Source organism: Pristiophorus japonicus, chromosome 8 (genome assembly GCF_044704955.1).
Source record: "Pristiophorus japonicus isolate sPriJap1 chromosome 8, sPriJap1.hap1, whole genome shotgun sequence".
NCBI lineage: Eukaryota > Metazoa > Chordata > Chondrichthyes > Pristiophoridae > Pristiophorus > Pristiophorus japonicus.
The window spans coordinates 160,673,726-160,693,530 of record NC_091984.1 but is presented as its reverse complement, the minus strand read 5'-3'; the positions used below and the strand labels follow the sequence as shown (position 1 = coordinate 160,693,530).

At 49.8% G+C, this 19,805-nt stretch overlaps 1 protein-coding gene across 7 annotated transcripts in view; it reads left to right on the top strand.

Annotated features, from left to right (window-relative positions):
• LOC139268787 (roquin-1-like) overlaps positions 1–19,805 on the top strand; it is a 395,945-nt gene that overhangs the window by 372,917 nt on the left and 3,223 nt on the right. For all 7 annotated transcript variants that reach the window (XM_070887480.1, XM_070887481.1, XM_070887482.1 and 4 more), the window contains 5 exons: positions 7,046–7,201; positions 9,439–9,661; positions 11,880–11,976; positions 12,723–12,867; positions 15,518–15,673. In XM_070887480.1, the coding sequence (XP_070743581.1) occupies positions 7,046–7,201; positions 9,439–9,661; positions 11,880–11,976; positions 12,723–12,867; positions 15,518–15,673 (777 nt within the window). The remainder of the gene's footprint in view (positions 1–7,045; positions 7,202–9,438; positions 9,662–11,879; positions 11,977–12,722; positions 12,868–15,517; positions 15,674–19,805) is intronic.

The window sequence follows — 19,805 nt, the reverse complement described above, 5'->3', positions numbered from 1 at the left end:
CTGATCCTCTGCAGGTGTAGGATCCACTCCAGGTATAGGATACAATCCAGGTATAGCCTCTCCCAGACTAGGATCCACTCCAGGTATAGGAACTCCCAGTCTAGGATCCACTCCAGGTATAGGATCCACTCCAGGTATAGGCTCTCCCAGTCTAGGATCCATTCCAGGTTTTGGCTTTCACAGTCTAGGATCCACTCCAGGTATAGGCTCTCCCAGTCTAGGATCCTCTCCAGGTATGGGATCCATTCCAGGTATAGTCTCTCCCAATCTATGATCCACTCCAGGTGAAGGCGCTCCCATTCTATGACCCACTCCAGGTATAGACTCTCCCAGTCTCGGATCCTCTGCAGGTGTAGGATCCACTCCAGGTATAGGATCCAATCCAGGTATAGCCTCTCCCAGCCTAGGATCCACTCCAGGTATAGGCTCTCCAAGTCTAGGATCCTCTCCAGGTATAGAATTCACTCCAGATTTAGGCTCTCCCAGTCTAGGATCCACTCCAGGTATAGGCTCTCACAGTCTCGGATCCACTCCATGTATAGGATCCACTTCAGGTATCGGCTCTCCCAGTCTAGGATCCATTCCAGGTTTCGGCTTTCACAGTCTAGGATCCACTCCAGGTATAGGCTCTCCCAGTCTAGGATCCTCTCCAGATATAGGATCCATTCCAGGTATAGGCTCTCCCAGTCTAGGATCCACTCCAGGTATTGGCTCTCCCAGTCTTGGATCCACTCCAGGTATAGGCTCTCAGTCTCGGATCCACTCCATGTAAAGGATCCACTCCAGGTATAGGCTCTCCCAGTATAGGATCCATTCCAGGTATTGGCTTTCACAGTCTAGGATCCACTTCATGTATATGATCCACTCCAGGTATAGGCTCCCCCAGTCCAGGATCCACTCCAGGTATAAACTCTCCCAGTCCAGGATCCACTCCAGGTATAGACTCTCCCAGTCCAGGATCCACTCCAGGTATAGACTCTCTCAGTCTAGGATCCACTCCAGGAAAAGACTCTCCCAGTCCTGGATCCACTCCATGTATAGGATCAACTCCAGGTATAGGTCTCCCAGTCTATGATCCACTCCAGGTATAGGCTCTCCCAGTCTAGGATCCACTCCAGATATAGCCTCTCCCAGTCTAGGATCCACTCCAGGTATAGGCTCTCCCAGTCTAGGATCCACTCCAGGTACAGGCTCTCCCAGTCTAGGATCCACTCCAGGTATATGCTCTCCCAGTCTAGGATCCACTTCAGGTCTAGCCTCTCCCAGTCTAGGATCCACTCCATGTGTAGGATCCACTCCAGGTATAGGCTCTCCCAGACCAGTATCCACTCCAGGTATAGGCTATCCCAGTCTCGGATCCACTCCGGGTATAGGCTCCAAGTCTATGATCCACTCCAGGTAAAGGCTCTCCCAATCTATGATCCACTCCAGGTATAAGCTCTCCCAGTCTAGGATCCTCTGCAGGTGTAGGATCCACTCCAGGTATAGGATCCACCCTAGATTTAGGCTCTCCCAGTCTATGATCCACTCCAGGTATAGGCTCTCCCAGTCTCGTATCCTCTGCAGGTGTAGGATCCACTCCAGGTATAGGATCTAATCCAGGTATAGCCTCTCCCAGACTAGGATCCACTCCAGGTATAGGAACTCCCAGTCTAGGATCCACTCCAGGTATAGGCTCTCCCAGTCTAGGATCCTCTCCAGGTATAGGATTCACTCCAGATTTAGGCTCTCCCAGTCTAGGATCCACTCCAGGTATAGGCTCTCACAGTCTCTGATCCACTCCATGTATAGGATCCACTCCAGGTATAGGCTCTCCCAGTCTAGGATCCATTCAAGGTTTCGGCTTTCACAGTCTAGGATCCACTCCAGGTATAGGCTCTCCCAGTCTAGGATCCTCTCCAGGTATAAACTCTCCCAGTCCTGGATCCACTCAAGGTATAGACTCTCCCAGTCTCGGGTCCACTCCAGGTATAGGATCCACTCCAGGTATAGACTCTCCCAGTCCAGGATCCACTCCAGGTATAGACTCTCCCAGTCTAGGATCCACTCCAGGTATAGACTCTCCTAGTCCTGGATCCACTCCAGGTATAGACTCTCTCAGTCTAGGATCCACTCCAGGTATAGGCTCTCCAAGTCTATGATCCACTCCAGATATAGGCTCTCCCAGTCTTGGATCCACTCCAGATATAGGCTCTCCCAGTCTAGGATCCTCTGCATGTGTAGTATCCACTCCAGGTATATCATCTCCCAGACTAGGATCCACTCCAGGTATCGGCTCTCCCAGTCTAGGATCCACTCCAGGTATAGACTCTCCCAGTCCTGGATCCACTCCATGTATAGGATCCACTCCAGGTATAGACTCTTCCAGTCTAGGATCCACTCCAGGTATAGACTCTCCAAGTCCTGTATCCACTCCAGGTACAGGTTCTCCCACTCCAGGATCCATTCCAGGTATAGACTCTCCCAGTCTCGGATCCACTCCAGGTATAGGCTCTCCCAGTCTAGGATCCACTCCAGGTATAGGATCCTCTCCAGGAATAGGCTCTCCCGTTCTAGGATCCACTCCAGGTGTAGGCTCTCCCAGTCTAGGATCCACTCCAGGTATCGGCTCTCCCAATCTAGGATCCACTCCAGGTATAGGCTCTCCCAGTCTATGATCCACTCCAGATATAGACTCTCCCAGTCCTGGATCCACTCCAGGTATAGGATCCACTCCAGACATGGGCTCTCCCAGCCCAGGATCCACTCCAGGTCTCGGATCCACTCCAGGTATAGGCTCTCCCAGTCTATGATCCACTCCAGATATAGACTCTCCCAGTCCTGGATCCACTCCAGGTATAGGCTCTCCCAATCTATGATCCACTCCAGGTATAGGCTCTCCCAGTCTATGATCCACTGCAGGTAGAGGCGCTCACAGTCTAGGATCCACTCCAGGTATAGGATCCACTCCAGGTATAGCCTCTGCCAGTCTAGGATACACTCCAGGTATAGCCGGTCCCAGTCTAGGATCCACTCCAAGTATAGCCTCTCCAAGACTAGGATCCACTCCAGGTATAGGATTCACTCCAGGTATAGGCTCTCCCAGTCTAGGATCCACTCCAGGTATAGGCTCTCCCAGTCTATGATCCACTGCATGTATAGGCTCTCACAGTCTAGGATCCACTCCAGGTATATGATCCACTCCAGGAATAGGCTCTCACATTCTAGGATCCACTCCAGGTATAGGCTCTCCCAGTCTCGTATCCACTCCAGATATAGACTCTCCCAGTCCAGGATCCACTCCAGGTATAGACTCTCCCAGTCCAGGATCCACTCCAGGTATAAACTCTCCCAGTCCAGGATCCACTCCAGGTATAGACTCTCCCAGTCCTGGATCCACTCCAGGTATAGGCTTTCCCAGTCTCGGATCCACTCAAGGTATAGACTCTCCCAGTCTCGGGTCCACTCCAGGTATAGGATCCACTCCAGGTATCGACTCTCCCAGTCCAGGATCCACTCCAGGTATAGACTCTCCCAGTCTAGGGTCCACTCCAGGTATAGATTCTCCTAGTCCTGGATGCACTCCAGGTATAGGATCCACTCCAGGTATAGACTCTCCCAGTCTAGGATCCACTCCAGGTATAGGCTCTCCCAGTCTATGATCCACTCCAGATTTCGGCTTTCCCAGTCTTGGATCCACTCCAGATATAGGCTCTCCCAGTCTAGGATCCTCTGCATGTATAGTATCCACTCCAGGTATAGGATCCACTCCAGGTATAACCTCTCCCAGACTAGGATCCACTCCAAGTATCAGCTCTCCCAGTCTAGGATCCACTCCAGGTATAGACTCTCCCAGTCCTGGATCCACTCCATGTATAGGATCCACTCCAGGTATAGACTCTTCCAGTCTAGGATCCACTCCAGGTATAGACTCTTCCTGTCTAGGATCCACTCCAGGTATAGGCTCTCCAAGTCCTGTATACACTCCAGGTATAGGATCCTCTCCAGGAATAGGCTCTCCCGTTCTAGGATCCACTCCAGGTATAGGCTCTCCCAGTCCACGATCCACTCTTGGTATAGACTCTCCCAGTCTAGGATCCACTTCAGGTATAGGATCCACTCCAGGTATCGGCTCTCCCAGTCCAGTATCCACTCCAGGTATAAGCTCCCCCAGTCGAGGAGCCTCTGCAGGTGTAAGATTCACTAGATATAGGCTCTCCCATTCTAGGATCCACTCCAGGTATAGGTTCTCGCAGTCTCGGATCCACTCCAGGTATAGGCTCTCCCAGTCTATGATCCACTCCAGGTAAATGCTCTCCCAGTCTATGATCCACTCCAGGTATAGTCTCTCCCAGTCTAGGATCCTCTGCAGGTGTAGCATCCACTCCAGATGTATGATCCACTCCAGGTATAGCCTCTCCCAGACTAGGATCTACTCCAGATTTCGGCTCTCCCAGTCTAGGATCCACTCCAGGTATAGGCTCTCACAGTCGATGATCCACTCCAGGTATAGGCTCTCCCAGTCTATGATCCACTGCAGGTATAGGCTCTCACAGTCTAGGATCCACTTCAGGTATAGACTCTCCCAGTCTAGGATCCACTCCAGGTATAGGATCCATTCCAGGTATCGACTCTCCCAGTCCAGGATCCACTCCAGCTACAGACTCTCCCAGTCCTGGATCAACTCCAGGTATAGGATCCACTCCAGGTATAGCCTCTCCCAGTCTATTATGCACTCCAGATATAGGCTCTCCCAGTCTATGATCCACTCCAGGTATAGGCTCTCCCAGTCTTGGATCCACTCCAGATATAGCGCCTCCCAGACTAGGATCCACTCCAGGTATAGGCTCTCCCAGTCTAGGATCCACTCCAGGTATAGAATCCACTCCAGGTATAGGCTCTCCCAGTCCAGTATCCATTCCAGGTATAGTCTCCCCCAGTCTTGGATCCCCTGCAGGTGTCGGATTCACTCCAGGTATAGCCTCTCCCAGTCTAGGATCCACTCCAGATAGAGGCTCTCCCAGTCTAGGATCCACTCCAGGTATAGGCTCTCCAAGTCTAGGATCCTCTGCAGGTGTAGGATCCACTCCAGGTATAGGATCCAATCCAGGTATAGCCTCTCCCAGACTAGGATCCACTCCAGGTATAGGCTCTCCCAGTCTAGGATCCACTCCAGGTATAGGCTCTCCCAGTCTAGGATCCTCTCCGGTTATAGTATCCACTCCAGGTATAGGCTCTCCCAGTCTATGATCCACTCCAGCTGTAGGCTTTCCCAGTCTATGATCCACTGCAGGTAGAGGCGCTCACAGTCTAGGATCCACTCCAGGTATAGGCTCTCCCAGTCTATGATCCACTGCATGTATAGGCTCTCACAGTCTAGGATCCACTCCAGGTATATGATCCACTCCAGGAATAGGCTCTCACATTCTAGGATCCACTCCAGGTGTAGACTCTCCCAGTCCAGGATCCACTCCAGGTATAGGCTCTCCCAGTCTAGGATCCACTCCAGGTATAGGCTCTCCCAGTCTAGGATCCTCTCCGGTTATAGTATCCACTCCAGGTATAGGCTCTCCCAGTCTATGATCCACTCCAGCTGTAGGCTTTCCCAGTCTATGATCCACTGCAGGTAGAGGCGCTCACAGTCTAGGATCCACTCCAGGTATAGGCTCTCCCAGTCTATGATCCACTGCATGTATAGGCTCTCACGGTCTAGGATCCACTCCAGGTATATGATCCACTCCAGGAATAGGCTCTCACATTCTAGGATCCACACCAGGTGTAGACTCTCCCAGTCCAGGATCCACTCCAGGTATAAACTCTCCCAGTCCTGGATCCACTCAAGGTATAGACTCTCCCAGTCTCGGGTCCACTCCAGGTATAGGATCCACTCCAGGTATAGACTCTCCCAGTCCAGGATCCACTCCAGGTATAGACTCTCCCAGTCTAGGATCCACTCCAGGTATAGACTCTCCTAGTCCTGGATCCACTCCAGGTATAGACTCTCTCAGTCTAGGATCCACTCCAGGTATAGGCTCTCCAAGTCTATGATCCACTCCAGATATAGGCTCTCCCAGTCTTGGATCCACTCCAGATATAGGCTCTCCCAGTCTAGGATCCTCTGCATGTGTAGTATCCACTCCAGGTATATCATCTCCCAGACTAGGATCCACTCCAGGTATCGGCTCTCCCAGTCTAGGATCCACTCCAGGTATAGACTCTCCCAGTCCTGGATCCACTCCATGTATAGGATCCACTCCAGGTATAAACTCTTCCAGTCTAGGATCCACTCCAGGTATAGACTCTCCAAGTCCTGTATCCACTCCAGGTACAGGTTCTCCCACTCCAGGATCCATTCCAGGTATAGACTCTCCCAGTCTCGGATCCACTCCAGGTATAGGCTCTCCCAGTCTAGGATCCACTCCAGGTATAGGATCCTCTCCAGGAATAGGCTCTCCCGTTCTAGGATCCACTCCAGGTGTAGGCTCTCCCAGTCTAGGATCCACTCCAGGTATCGGCTCTCCCAATCTAGGATCCACTCCAGGTGTAGGCTCTCCCAGTCTATGATCCACTCCAGATATAGACTCTCCCAGTCCTGGATCCACTCCAGGTATAGGATCCACTCCAGACATGGGCTCTCCCAGCCCAGGATCCACTCCAGGTCTCGGATCCACTCCAGGTATAGGCTCTCCCAGTCTATGATCCACTCCAGATATAGACTCTCCCAGTCCTGGATCCACTCCAGGTATAGGATCCACTCCAGACATGGGCTCTCCCAGCCCAGGATCCACTCCAGGTATAGGCTCTCCCAGTCCAGGATCCACTCCAGGTATAGGCTCTTCCAGTCTCGGATCCACTCCAGGTATATGCTCTTTGTGTCTCAGTACAGCATCCAGTTCCTTCATAAACGATGTCCTTATGCTAGATCAAGTCTGATTGTAAATTCTGTTTCTTGTTTGACATTGCACAACCCAATTTTACACATGCTGTGTTTTTTAAATACCAAACTTTGAGCACCCGTTTGTTTCAGTGTGGGTGATATCTGCTTGTTGTGCATTTTCATGTTCAGTATTCCGATGAGGACCTGAAACCAGTTAAGAAGTACAAGGACCACGAATACACCGCTCAATACTCCCCCTGGTCTTGTGACACCATCGGTTCCTACATTGGCAGCAAAGATGCACAGCCCAAAGACGTTATGGCTTCCAGTGGCATGGAGATGACGGTAAGGGCTACTCTTGTGTCACTATGAGAAGGTATGGTGTAAATAATGGCATCAATTTACTCGAAGCATCGCTGGCTCGGTGAGATTGACCAGTGAGTAGCTGAGTTGCACAAATTGGGCAAAGTCTTAGTCTGAAATCCAGGGTAGATGCTCAGTTAGTAGGCCTCTGCCAGAATAGCAGCAAGCTACCAGGGTGCGCCCCTGAGATAGGGAGGGAATAAAATCCACCAGGACTCCTTAGAATCGGCTCAGATGTGAGGCCCCCACAGTGGAGTGACTCGCTGATATTCATTGTCCAGGTTTACACGTCAATGTTGGCTACTTTGGCAAGGTACCTGCATGCTGATGGGCTCAAAGGAGCACAACCTAACCCATGGCGCATACACGCAAGCCCAGAGAGGTGTCTCGCCATCCCAGGTGACTGCCCCACACTGAAAATGGTGGCAGCATCAGTCACGTTGCGCAGTGTGGCACTAAGAAGCATGCAGTTGATGAAGTTAGCTGTATCCTTTCTGTTCTATTTTGTGCTCATTTAAGGTGTTAGTGATGTGAGTGTAATACTTTTGTTTACTGCGACTCAGTTAGGTACAGAGTAAAGCTTCCTCTGCACAGTCCACCAAACACTCCCAGGGCAGGTACAGCATGGGTTAGATACAGAGTAAAGCTCCCTCTGCACTGTCCCATCAAACACTCCCAGGGCAGGGACAGCACAGGTTAGATACAGAGTAAAGCTCCCTCTGCACTGTCCCATCAAACACTCCCAGGGCAGGTACAGCATGGGGTTAGATACAGAGTAAAGCTCCCTCTGCACTGTCCCATCAATCACTCCCAGGGCAGGTACAGCACGGGTTAGATACAGAGTAAAGCGTCCTCTACGCTGTCCCATCAAACACTCCCAGAGCAGGTACAGGGGGTTAGATACAGAGTCAAGCTGTCTTAACAATGTGCATTAAATGCAGAAGAGTGAAGTGGGTTGGCACTCTCATTGCCAACAGCACCTAATCTTTGTGTTCTCTTTGATTTGCGAGTTTAGTGCTAATTTATAGCAGTTTAATCTTGGTGTGTAAGGGGGTGCGGGGTGCATGTCCATGAACAAACGGGTCAGGCCCAGTCATGTAAGGCCCTTTACAACGCACGGAGAGAGGAGGCGTGAATCTTGCCAGTGAGGCGTCAGTCAGTCGCAACCCTAGAGGTGAAAGGACAGTGTGCTGACTCACCGGACCATTGGCGTAACTATTTGCAAAGCATTAAACCCAAGGACACTGCGCAAGGCAGTGATAGGGCCATGTCGTTGGAACAGTTGGGGAGTATGTGTTGACTCTGTACTAGGTTTGTTTCACATGCCCTTTAAAGTGGTGAATCATTGACAGTCAGCAATGATTGTGTACTGCTGCTTTCAGAACTGTGTGTACAGGATGTAGGTGGTAACTGCACACTGGAGGCAAATGTGTTCTAATCCATGGAATCCTTCCTACTTGGATTGGTTTGTGTACTCTATGTCCTGAGATAAAATTCCCCCTTCCCTCCTAAACATTCTTTATTCAGCCGCACTCCAATCACCATGGTGAAATGGGTCGACCAGTGTGTGTGTGTGTGTGTGTGTGTGTGTGTGTGTAATGATAGAGATAGCGCAAGGGGTCCATTAATGGTAATGGTGTGGAAATCACTCCCATTCCAGGTTACTTTTTTTCAGGAAATTTTGATGGTTCCACTTGTGGGGGAAACCAAATCTAAGATATAAGATAGTCACTAATAAATCCAATCGGGAATTCAGGAGAAACTTCTTTACCCAGAGCTTGGTGAGAATGTGGAACTCGCTGCCACAGGGAGTGGTTGAGGCGAATGGTATGGATGTATTTGCGGGTACGTTAGATAAGCACACGAGGGAGAAGGGAAATCGAGGGTTTTGCTGACAGAGTTAGATGAGGAAGGATGGGAGGAAGCTCAAGTGGAACAAAAACGTTGGCGTGGACTGGTTGGGCCGAATGGCCTGTTTCTGTGCTGCCAATTCTACGTAATGCCTGACGTGGAAACCCCAGTGCTTCCCTGTGTTGGGAGGCAGAGCAGAACAGCAGCCCTTCATCAGGTGAGGATCCAAAATGGTTTGCCGCTGGGGAGTTGCACCTCAGGTAGTGTTGCAACGTGAATAGGAGACGGGCAGATTTCTCGAGCCATGTTGGTGCAGAGCTGTGATCGCTACTCTACTGTTAACTCACCAGTTCCCTGTCTTTTGACAGAATGTTGACGGCAAGGGCCTGCGGGAGCAGCTGATGAATCTGGACCTTCAGAGGAGAGCGGCCGAGACCAAGGAGGAGGATCCCATCATCCCATTTGGGGAATTGCCAACTGTTTCCAAATTTGGTGCCATTTCTCGCACCTCCAAAACCAGCTATCAGACAACGGGGCCTGTGCAAGCTATGGCCTCACAAGGCATTGCAACCAAGCCTATCAGTGTGTCAGGTAATGGCTGCTCCAGGGACAAGCTGTGCTACAGCAACTACTATCGGCAATCACACCCCATATTCCAGTGAGTGATGGGTATTATCCCCATCCTGGATATTCCAGTCAGTGATGGGTATTAGTGTCGGCTGTGTCTCAGTGGGTAGCACTCTCGCACTGAGTCTGAAGGTTGTGGGTTCAAATCCCACTCAGGGACTTGAGCGCATAAATCTAGGCTGACACTCCAATGCAGTGCTGAGGGAGTGCTGCATTGTCGGAGGTGCCGTCTTTCGGATGAGATGTTGAACTGAGGCCCCATCTGCTCTCTCAGGTGGACATAAAAGATCCCACAGCACTATTTCAAAGAAGAGCAAGGGGAGTTATCCCCGGTGTCCTGACCAATATTTATCCCACGATCAGCATAATAAAAAAAACAGATTTTCTGGTCATTATCACATCCTGTTTGTGGGAGCTTACTGTGCGCAGGTTGGCTGCCGCGTTTCCCACATTACAACAGTGACTACACTCTAAAAGTACTTCATTGGCTGTAAAGCACTTTGAGATGTCCGGTGGTCGTGAAAGGCGCTATATCAATGCAAGTCTTTTTAACTCCATTCTGGATATTCCAGTGAGTGATGGATATTAACCCCATCATACAAGTCGGTCTGAGAGCCACGTTAACTGTTGTAAATGAGAAGGATTTCAGACCCTTTAGTCCTCAGTGCTCACGGGTCACCCATCAGGAGCTGTGTGTAGACAGTATTATCAGGATGCTTCCTGAATTTCTTTGCTGCTGCTCTCCCTGACAAAAACTCCCTCCATGGAGAGTGCAAATGTGAACATCACTCACTGTGGTCCTGTAAGTCCACTCTTTGAGGCAAGTGAAATAAAGTGACCACGGTAAATTGGGCTGAATTGCCAATGGGCGAATCAACAGTGGGAAATATTCAAAGTAGTATTTTGTACGCTTATAACCTGTACATACCCCTAAAAGGCAAACGGCCCACTGGTACAGTTAAGTCATGGTCAGTAAATGAGGTAAACGACAGCATCAAGCTGAAAGAAACGGCTTACACAAATACAAATAAAATCGTGGAGCGGTCCAAAGAATAATTTAATGGGCTAATGGAATGTTGGTCCTTACCACAGATTTAAGGTGATTGGCAAAGGATCCAGAGGCGACATGAGGAAACAGTATTTTATGCAAAGAGTTGTTGTGATCTGGAACGCGCTGCCTGAAAGGATGGAGGAAGCCGATTCAATAATAACAATCCAAAGAAAATTGGATAAATAGTTAAAGGGAAAACATTTACAGGGATTTGAGGAAAGAGAAGGGGGAGTGGGATTAATTGGATAGCTCTACCAGAGGCATGATGGGCTGAATGGCCTCTTGTGCTGTAGCGTTCTATGATCTCAAGGGGGCTGGAATACAACAACAACTTGCATTTATATAGCTCCTAGTGATGCTTTAGTTGTACAGAGCCTTGGTCAGACCACACCTCAAGAAGGGAATATTGGCCTCGGAGGGGCTGCAGCGCAGATTCACCAGAATGATACTGGGGCTGAAAGGGTTAAATTATGAGGGCAGGTTGCCTAATCTTGGCTCGTATTCCCCCGAGTTTACATGGAGGTGTGATCTAATCAAGGTGTTTAAAATGATAAGCAGATTCAATAGGGTAGTTACGGACAACTCTTCTAGTAGGAAAATCCAGAACTAGGGGTCACGATCTTAAAATTAGAGCGAGCCCATTCAGGAGTGAAATCAGGAAGCAATTTTTCATACAAAGGTACTGGAAATATGGAACTCTCTCTTCCAAAAAGGCTGTGGATGCTGGGGGTCGGTTGAAATGTTCACGCCTAAGATGGATAGATTTCTGTTAGATAAGAGTACAGAGGGATATGGAGGTGAGGTGAGGGTTGTTACAGATCAGCAATGATCTGATTAAAAGATGGAACAGGCTCGAGGGGCTGAATGGTTCCTACACCTCCTGTGAAGTAGGCCCAGTCTGTTGCTAATGCTGAATTTCCCAATCCCAGCAAGAGCCGTACAGAGAGGGCTGGCTGGTGTATGACACAAGTACAACCTCAGAGCAGGTTAGCAGTCACTGGAGCACAGGACAGGCTCCCTGGGGCAACCCTACGGATCGAGAATAGTCCGGCCGGTTTTCACCATCCCAGCCGCTGGTTAAAACAGGTGAAACCATAGATTGCTCTAAACTTGCATTTTTCTCCTCCACAGATTACAATCCGTATGGAAACCAGAGCAGTTGGACAAACTCGCCTGTCTCATACTCGCCTCACCAAACCATGCCTACTCAGGGACATTTCATCGACAGGTAGAGCATTCTAACCTCCTCCAACTATCCTGTTGCCAACCCCTTCCCAGACGGCCTCTGTGCAAAATAATGAGTAACAACACCACGCGCTTTATCCAGCGAGTGGTGAGAATGTGGAACTCGCTCCCACAGGGAGTGGTTGAGGCGAATAGCAGAGATGCATTTAAAGGGATAAGCACATGAGGGAAAAAGTAATTGATGGTTATGTTGATGGAGTGAGATGAAGCAGGGTGGGAGGAGGCTGGTATGGAGCATGAATACCGACACGGACCCGTTGGGCCAAATGGCCTGTTTCTGTCCTGTCGTGTAATTCTATGAAGGCAGGGTACGATGCTATCTACAGTTGGATAACATTTTGACATAATGGTGATTCTGTTGGGCCATATTCCCATCAGTGTCTGCAGGTCAGAGCTACGAGGTGGACTCCACCAAGTGGCAACAGGGAGTATTCCTCACTGCCATCAAAGCTTGAGAAAAGCACTGTGAGAGTCAGTACCTTCAGGAGAGGAGGGGAGTGGGGCCCATGGAATATACCCCAGTGAGAGTCAGCACCTTCAGGAGAGGAGGGGAGTGGGGCCCATGGAATATACCCCAGTGAAAGTCAGCACCTCAGGAGAGGAGGGAGTGGGGCCATGGAATATGCCCCAGTGAGAGTCAGCACCTTCAGGAGAGGAGGGAGAAAATTGGACAGTTTTTTTAAATACACAAATGCCTATTTAGTAATGAATGTTTTCACCACATTCCAGAGAGAGGCTAAACATGCAGGAAATGGCCGCCCATGGGAAGCATCCTGTGCACCAAATGCCTCCAACAGACAGAGAGCAACTGAGGCTGGAGTTGCAACAAGTCAACCAGCAGATCAGCCAGCAGAATCAGCTGCGAGGGATTGAGGTATCTAAATAGCCTGACTTGCTGAGTGTCTGCATGCCTTGGTGTGAGACTACGGGGAGGAGGGGGGTAACACGGGAGGGGAGAAGGGTAATGGGAGAGGGGGTGACGGGGGAGGGGAGGAGGGTGACGGGGGAGGGGAGGAGGTTGACGGGGGAGGGGAGGAGGGTAACGGGAGAGGGGAGGAGGATAAAGGGAGAGGGGGTGGAGGGTGACGGGGAGGAGGTTGACAGGGAGGGGGTTGACGGGGAGGGGAAGAGGGTGACGGGGAGAGGTGCAGGGTGACGGGGAGGGGAGGGAGGGTGACGGGGAGGGGAAGAGAAGGGGTGGGGCGGATTAGGGGCCAAAAGGAGACCTACACATGGAGGCAGAGGGTGTGACTGAGATACTAAATGAGTACTTTGCCTCTGTCTTCAATAAGGAAGAAGATGCTGCCATAGATATAGTGAAGGAAGAGGTAGCGGAGATACTGGATGGGATAAGAATTGATAAAGATGAGGTACTAGAAAGGCTGGTTGTACTTAAAGTAGATCAGTCACCAGGACCGGATGAGATACATCCTAGAATGTCGAGAGAAATGAAGGAAGAAATCGCGGAGGTACTGGCCATAATCTTCCAATCCTCCTTAGAAACGGGGGTGGTGCCAGTGGACTGGAGAATTGCAAATGTTACACCCTTGCTCAAAAAGGGTGTAAGGATAAAGCCAGCAACTACAGGCCAGTCAGTTTAACCTCGGTACTGGGGAAGCTTTTAGAAACAATAATCAGGGACAACATTAACAGTCACTTGGACAAGTGTGGATGAATTAAGGAAAGCCGACCTGGATTTATTAAAGGCAAATTGTGTTTAACCAAATTGATCAAGTTTTTTGATGAGGTAACAGGGAGGGTTGAAGAGGGCAATGTGGTTGATGTGGTGTATATGGATTTCCAAAAGGCATTTGATAAAGTGCCACATAATAAGCTTGCCGGCAAAGTTGAAGTCCGTGGAATAAGATGGACAGTGGCAGCATGGATACGGAACTGGGTAAGTGACAGGAAACAGAGAGTACTGGTGAAAGGTTGTTTTTCGGACTGGAGGAAGGTATACAGTGGTGTTCCCCAGAGGTCGGTACTGGGACCACGGCTTTTCTTGATATATATTAATGACGTGGACTTGTGAGTCTGGAGCACAATTTCAAAAGTTGCAGATGACACAAAATGTGGAGGTATAGTGAACAGTGAGGAGGATAGTGATGGACTTCAAGAGGGCAGAGACAGGCTGGTGGACCGGGCGGGCACGTGGCAGATGAAATTTAACGCAGGAAAGTGCGAAGTGATACATTGTGGCAGGAAGGCAATATAAACTAACGGGTACAATCCTAAAAGTGGGTGCAGAGAGACCTCGGGGTATATGTGCACAAATCGTTGAAGGTGGCAGGGCAGTTGGAGAAGGCTGTTAAAAAAGCTTACGGGATCCTGGACTTCATAAATAGGTGTATAGAGTACAAAACGTGGAAATTATGATGAACCTGTATAAAACACTGGTTCAGCCCCAACTGGAGTATTGTGTCCAATTCTGGGCACCACACTTTAGGAAGGATGAAGAAATGAATTACGAGAATGATTCCAGGGATGAAGGACTTTGGGTTACATGGATAGACTGGAGAAGCTGGAGTTGTTTCTCCTTAGAGCAGAGAAGGTTGAGAGGAGATTTGATCGAGGTGTTCAAAATCATGAGGGGTGTGGACCTCTGCGTGAGAGAGAAACTGTTCCCATTGGTGGAAGAGTTGAGAACCAGAGGACATAGATTTAAGGTGATTGGCAGAAGAACCAAAGGCGACATGATGGAAAATGTTTTTACGCAGCGAGTGGCTAGGATCTGGAATGTTCTGCCTGAAAGGGTGATGGAGGCAGACTCAATCGTGACTTTAAAAAGGGAATTGGATTTGCAGGGCTATAGGGAAAGGGCGGGGGAGTGGACTGGCTGAAGTGCTCTTGCAGAGAGCCAGCACGGGCTCGACGGGCCGAATGGCCTTCTGTGCTGTAACCATTCTATGATCCTATAAGAATAACACGTAGGGGAGGAGGGTGGGAGGGAGGAGGAGGGTAACATGGAGGGTTAACAGGAGCGTTATTAGTCAAACTTTGACACCGAGCTCCTGATCAAAAGCTTGGTGAAAGGGGTAGTCTTGGCTAAGGAGCGTCTTAAAGGACGTAGAGAGGTAGAGAGGTTTAGAGATGAAATTCCAGAGCTTAGGGCCGAGGCAGCTAAAAGCACAGCCACCAGTGGGGAGCGATTTAAAATCGGGAATATGTAAAAGGCCAGAGTTAGAGGAGTGCAGAGATCTGGGGGGGTGGGGGCTGTGGGGCTGGAGAGATTACATAGATGGGGAGGGCAACGCCATGGAGGGATTTGAAAACAAGGATGAGAATTTTGAAATCGAGGTGTTGCCGGACTGGGAGCCAATGTAGCTCAGTGAGCACAGTGGGTGATGGGTGAGCGGTACTGGGTGCGAGTTAGGTCATGGGCTGCCGAGTTTTGGATCAGATCAGATTGACAGAGGGTGGGAGATGGGAGACTGGCCAAGAGTGCGTCGGGATGGTCAAGTCTGGGTATGCACTGACCCTGTACAAGGCGCTGACCTGTACTCGCTTGTTCCCTCATGTTGCAGGCTGCCAATAACCCAGTGCTGCTGCAGCGAGAGGTGGCCAACCTTGGCCCACAGCAGCACACCTCGTGGCCCAGCCTGATGTCCAGCGAGCAACTGAGTTTGGAGCTGCACCAGGTCGAGAGGGAGATTGGCAAGCGGAAACATGAGCTAGAGACGGTGAGTGCAGGCTGGGGAGTCTCTGTGATGGAACCTCGATCCAATCGACACTGCTTCAAAACTCTTTTACCTTCACACTAACTCAGGCACAAAAGAAAGACTTGCATTTCTATAGCGCCTTTCACAACCACCGGACGTCTCAAAGTGCTTTACAGCCAATGAAGTACTTTTTGGAGTGTAGCCAGTGTTGTAATGTGGGAAATGCGGCAGCCAACTTGCGCACAGCAAGCTACAACAAACAGTGTTACGATAATGATCGGATAATCTGTTTATTTGGTTATGTTGATTGAGGAATAAATATTGGCCAGGACACCGGGGATAACTACCCTGCTCTTCTTCGAAATAATGCTGTGGGATCTTTTGCGTCCACCTGAGAGAGCAGACGGGACCTCAGTTTAACGTCTCATACAAAAGGGCTCCAACACCACAGGTCCCCACCTAGGGGCAAGCACCTAGATGAAGCAGCAGCCTTATGTCCGGGTTTATGCCCCCTCTATACCAGGGTTTAACCACTCAACATCCTCCCAATCGTGTGATTGAGCCCAACGCCTGGACATCAGGACATCCTTAGCTGTGCAGCTCTATCCTTGGCCATCATTTTTGCCCTTTCTCCAAATCTCCTCTCTTCCACTCTTTGAGTTCCCCTGGCTCGAATAATGGGTGCATTTTAGCCCGAATTACAAGTTCAAGCTGCAAGTTCAAAGATACCTGGAGCCCACTGCCCATCCCCCGACCACACCTGCCCATTGTTTTCATCCATGAGCACTCAAATTTGGCTTCCAGATTCCTGGACTTCTCTGGACGTCAAGAGTACGCTTCTCCACTGGACTACACTGTGAGACTCAGCTGCTGTGACTCTGATAGGAACATAAGAAATAGGAGCAGGAGTCGGCCATTGGCCCCTCGAGCCTGCTCCCCCATTCAATAAGATCATGGCTGATCTGATCATGGACTCAGCTCCGCTTCCCTGCCCGCTCCCCATAACCCTGTACTCCCTTATCGTTCAAAAATCTGTCGATCTCCACCTTAAATATATTCAATGACCCAGCCTCCACAGCTCTCTGAGGCAGAGAATTCCACAGATTTACAACTCTCTTGAGAGAAGAGATTTCTCCTCATCTCAGTTCTAACTGGGCGACCCCTTACTCTGAGACTATGCCCCCTAGTTCTACATTCCCCCATGAGGGGAAACATCCGCTCTGCATCTACCCTGCCAAACCCCCTCAGTATCTTATATGTTTCAATAAGATCACCTCTCATTCTTCTAAACTTCAAGGAGTATATCCTCATAAGACAACCCCTTCATCTCAGGAATTAACCTCGTGAACCTTCTCTGAACAGCCTCCAATGCAAGTATATCCTTCCTTAAATAAGGAGACCAAAACTGTACACAGTGCTCCAGGTGTGGCCTCACCAATACTCTGTACAGTTGTAGCAGGACTTCTCTGCTTTTATACTCTATCCCCCTTGCAATAAAGGCCAAGATTCCATTTGCCTTCCTAATCTGCTATTCTGTTGCTTAAGTTTAAAAGTAACTTTGCCTGGCCTCCAGCCTATCTCCCACCGCTGCTGTTACCTGCTGAGTTTATGACTATCCTACAGGTTTTCAGCTTCAACTACAGTGTGGTTCCTGGCCAGAATTTCACTCTCATGGGCCGTAGTCCATTTCTCTGCTACTTCTGGGTCTTATGATAGCCACTGTTTCTCTGTCCCATGATTGATTCAAGCACACCTCCTGGCTGTTCAATCCCACGGAAATGCCTCCATCAATGCATCCTCTGCTCCACTACTCTTGATCTAGCTTTCACTTTCAAATTCCAAAAACTCTGGCCTCTGGCCTTCCATTCACCACGGTGTTTCCGCAGCTACCGATCTGCTCAATCACACCCTCGCCTGACCCTTGATTCCTTTGATACCCTAGTCCCCACTAAAACCATTACTCTCGCTATCTCACCTTGGTCATTCTCCCAGGTACAGCCCTCAGCTCCGCTCCCTTAAGGCCAAGGGACGCAGACTTGAACCTTTATGGGGGACAACTGGTTTAGCCATTCATCCGCAGATCTGGTTGGACCACATCATCATCATAGGCAGTTCCTCGGAATCGAGGAAGACTTGCTTCCACTCTAAAAATGATTCCTTAGGTGGCTGAACAGTCCAATACGAGAACCACAGTCCCTGTCACAGGTGGGGCAGGGTAAGGGAGGGTGAGACAGGTTTGCCGCATGCTCCTGCCGCTGCCTGCGCTTGATTTCTGCATGCTCTCGGCGATGAGACTCGAGGTGCTCAGTGCCCTTCCTCCACTTAGGGTGGTCTTTGGCCAGGGACTCCCAGGTGTCAGTGGGGATGTTGCACTTTATCAGGGAGGGTGTCTTTGTAGCGTTTCCGCTGCCCACCTTTGGCTTGTTTGCCGTGAATGAGTTCCGAGTAGAGCGCTTGCTTTGGGAGTCTCGTGTCTGGCATGCGGACAATGTGGCCTGCCCAGCGGAGCTGGTCGAGTGTGGTCAGTACTTCAATGCTGGGGATGTTGGCCTGGGCGAGGTCGCTAAAGTTGGTGCGTCTGTCCTCCCAGGGGATTTGTAGGATCTTGCAGAGACATCGTTAGTGGTATTTCTCCAGCGACTTGAGGTGTCTACTGTACATGGTCCACATAAAGCACCATCAGATCCTGTTCTCCTCAGCCAAAACTGCTCAGTAGTCTAGGATCATCCTCCCTCGCCCGGGTTTAATGCCCCTCACCCGGTTTTAATGCCCCTCGCCCGGTTGTAATGCCCCTCACATCGTGGAGAAGGGTCGTGCTGGGGTAGAGTTCAGCAGCTGCAACTTTCCTCAGCACGAGGATGTCACAATGTGACATTTATAATTAGTTTGTTGCAGAACTGTTGAATCTCATTAATTTCCCTCGACCAGTTTCTATGTCTCTAAAATGTCATAACACTCAAACCCGGCAACTGCCGGGACTGTGACACCTATCGGCAATGGACAGGGTAAGGTGTCAGCTCCCGCTCAGCGGGCATCACTCTCGCCTCTGGGCCAGAACGTCGAGAGTTCCAGTCCCACTCCACAGTCTTGAGCCCATAATCCAGACTGACACTCCCAGTGCAGTGCTGAGGGAGTGCTGCACTGTCTGATGAGATAAAAGCTGCTGAACTCTACCCTTCCCCAGGAGGCAGAAACCCTTCTTTGAGTTAACTCTGCCATTCTGAACTTACCTTTCAATAAGCAGCTGCAGACTGATGAGCAGCTTGTATTAAAGTCAGCCGAATAATATCCAAACAACGAGACCATGTGAAGGCTGCATCAGAGACTGAACCCAAGTGAGGGGCATTACACCTGGGCAGTGAGGGAGGGGCATTACACCCAGGCAGTGAGGGAGGGGCATTAAATAAGGCACCGTCTGCCCCCTCAGGTGGATGTAAAAGATCCCATGGCACCATTTCGAAGAAGAGCAGGGGCGTTCTCCCTGGCTAATATCGGTCACTCGACCAATATCTAAAAATTCTGATTATCACAGTGTTGTTTGTGGAATCTTGCTGTGTGCAATTTTACTGCGTTGTTTACTGTATTAGAAACATAGAAAATAGGTGCAGGAGTAGGCCATTCGGCCCTTCGAGCCTGCACCGCCATTCAATGAGTTCATGGCTGAACATGCAACTTCAGTACCCCATTCCTGCTTTCTCACCATTCCCCTTGATCCCCCTAGTAGTAAGGACTACATCTAACTCCTTTTTGAATATATTTAATGAATTGGCCTCAACAACTTTCTGTGGTAGAGAATTCCACAGGTTCACCACTCTCTGGGTGAAGAAGTTTCTCCTCATCTCGGTCCTAAATGGCCTACCCCTTATCTTTGGACTGTGACCCCTGGTTCTGGACTTCCCCAACATTAGGAACATTCTTCCTGCATCTAACCTGTCTGAACCCTTCAGAATTTTAAACGTTTCTATGAGATCCCCTCTCATTCTTCTGAACTCCAGTGAATACAAGCCCAGTTGATCCAGTCTTTCTTGATATGTCAGTCCCGCCATCCCGTGGTTATTCTTCAAAAGTAATGAATTGGCTGTGAAAAGTGCTTTGGAACGGTCGTGTAAGGTGCGAAATAAATGCAAGCTCTTGTCCTTTCTTCTTTTATCTA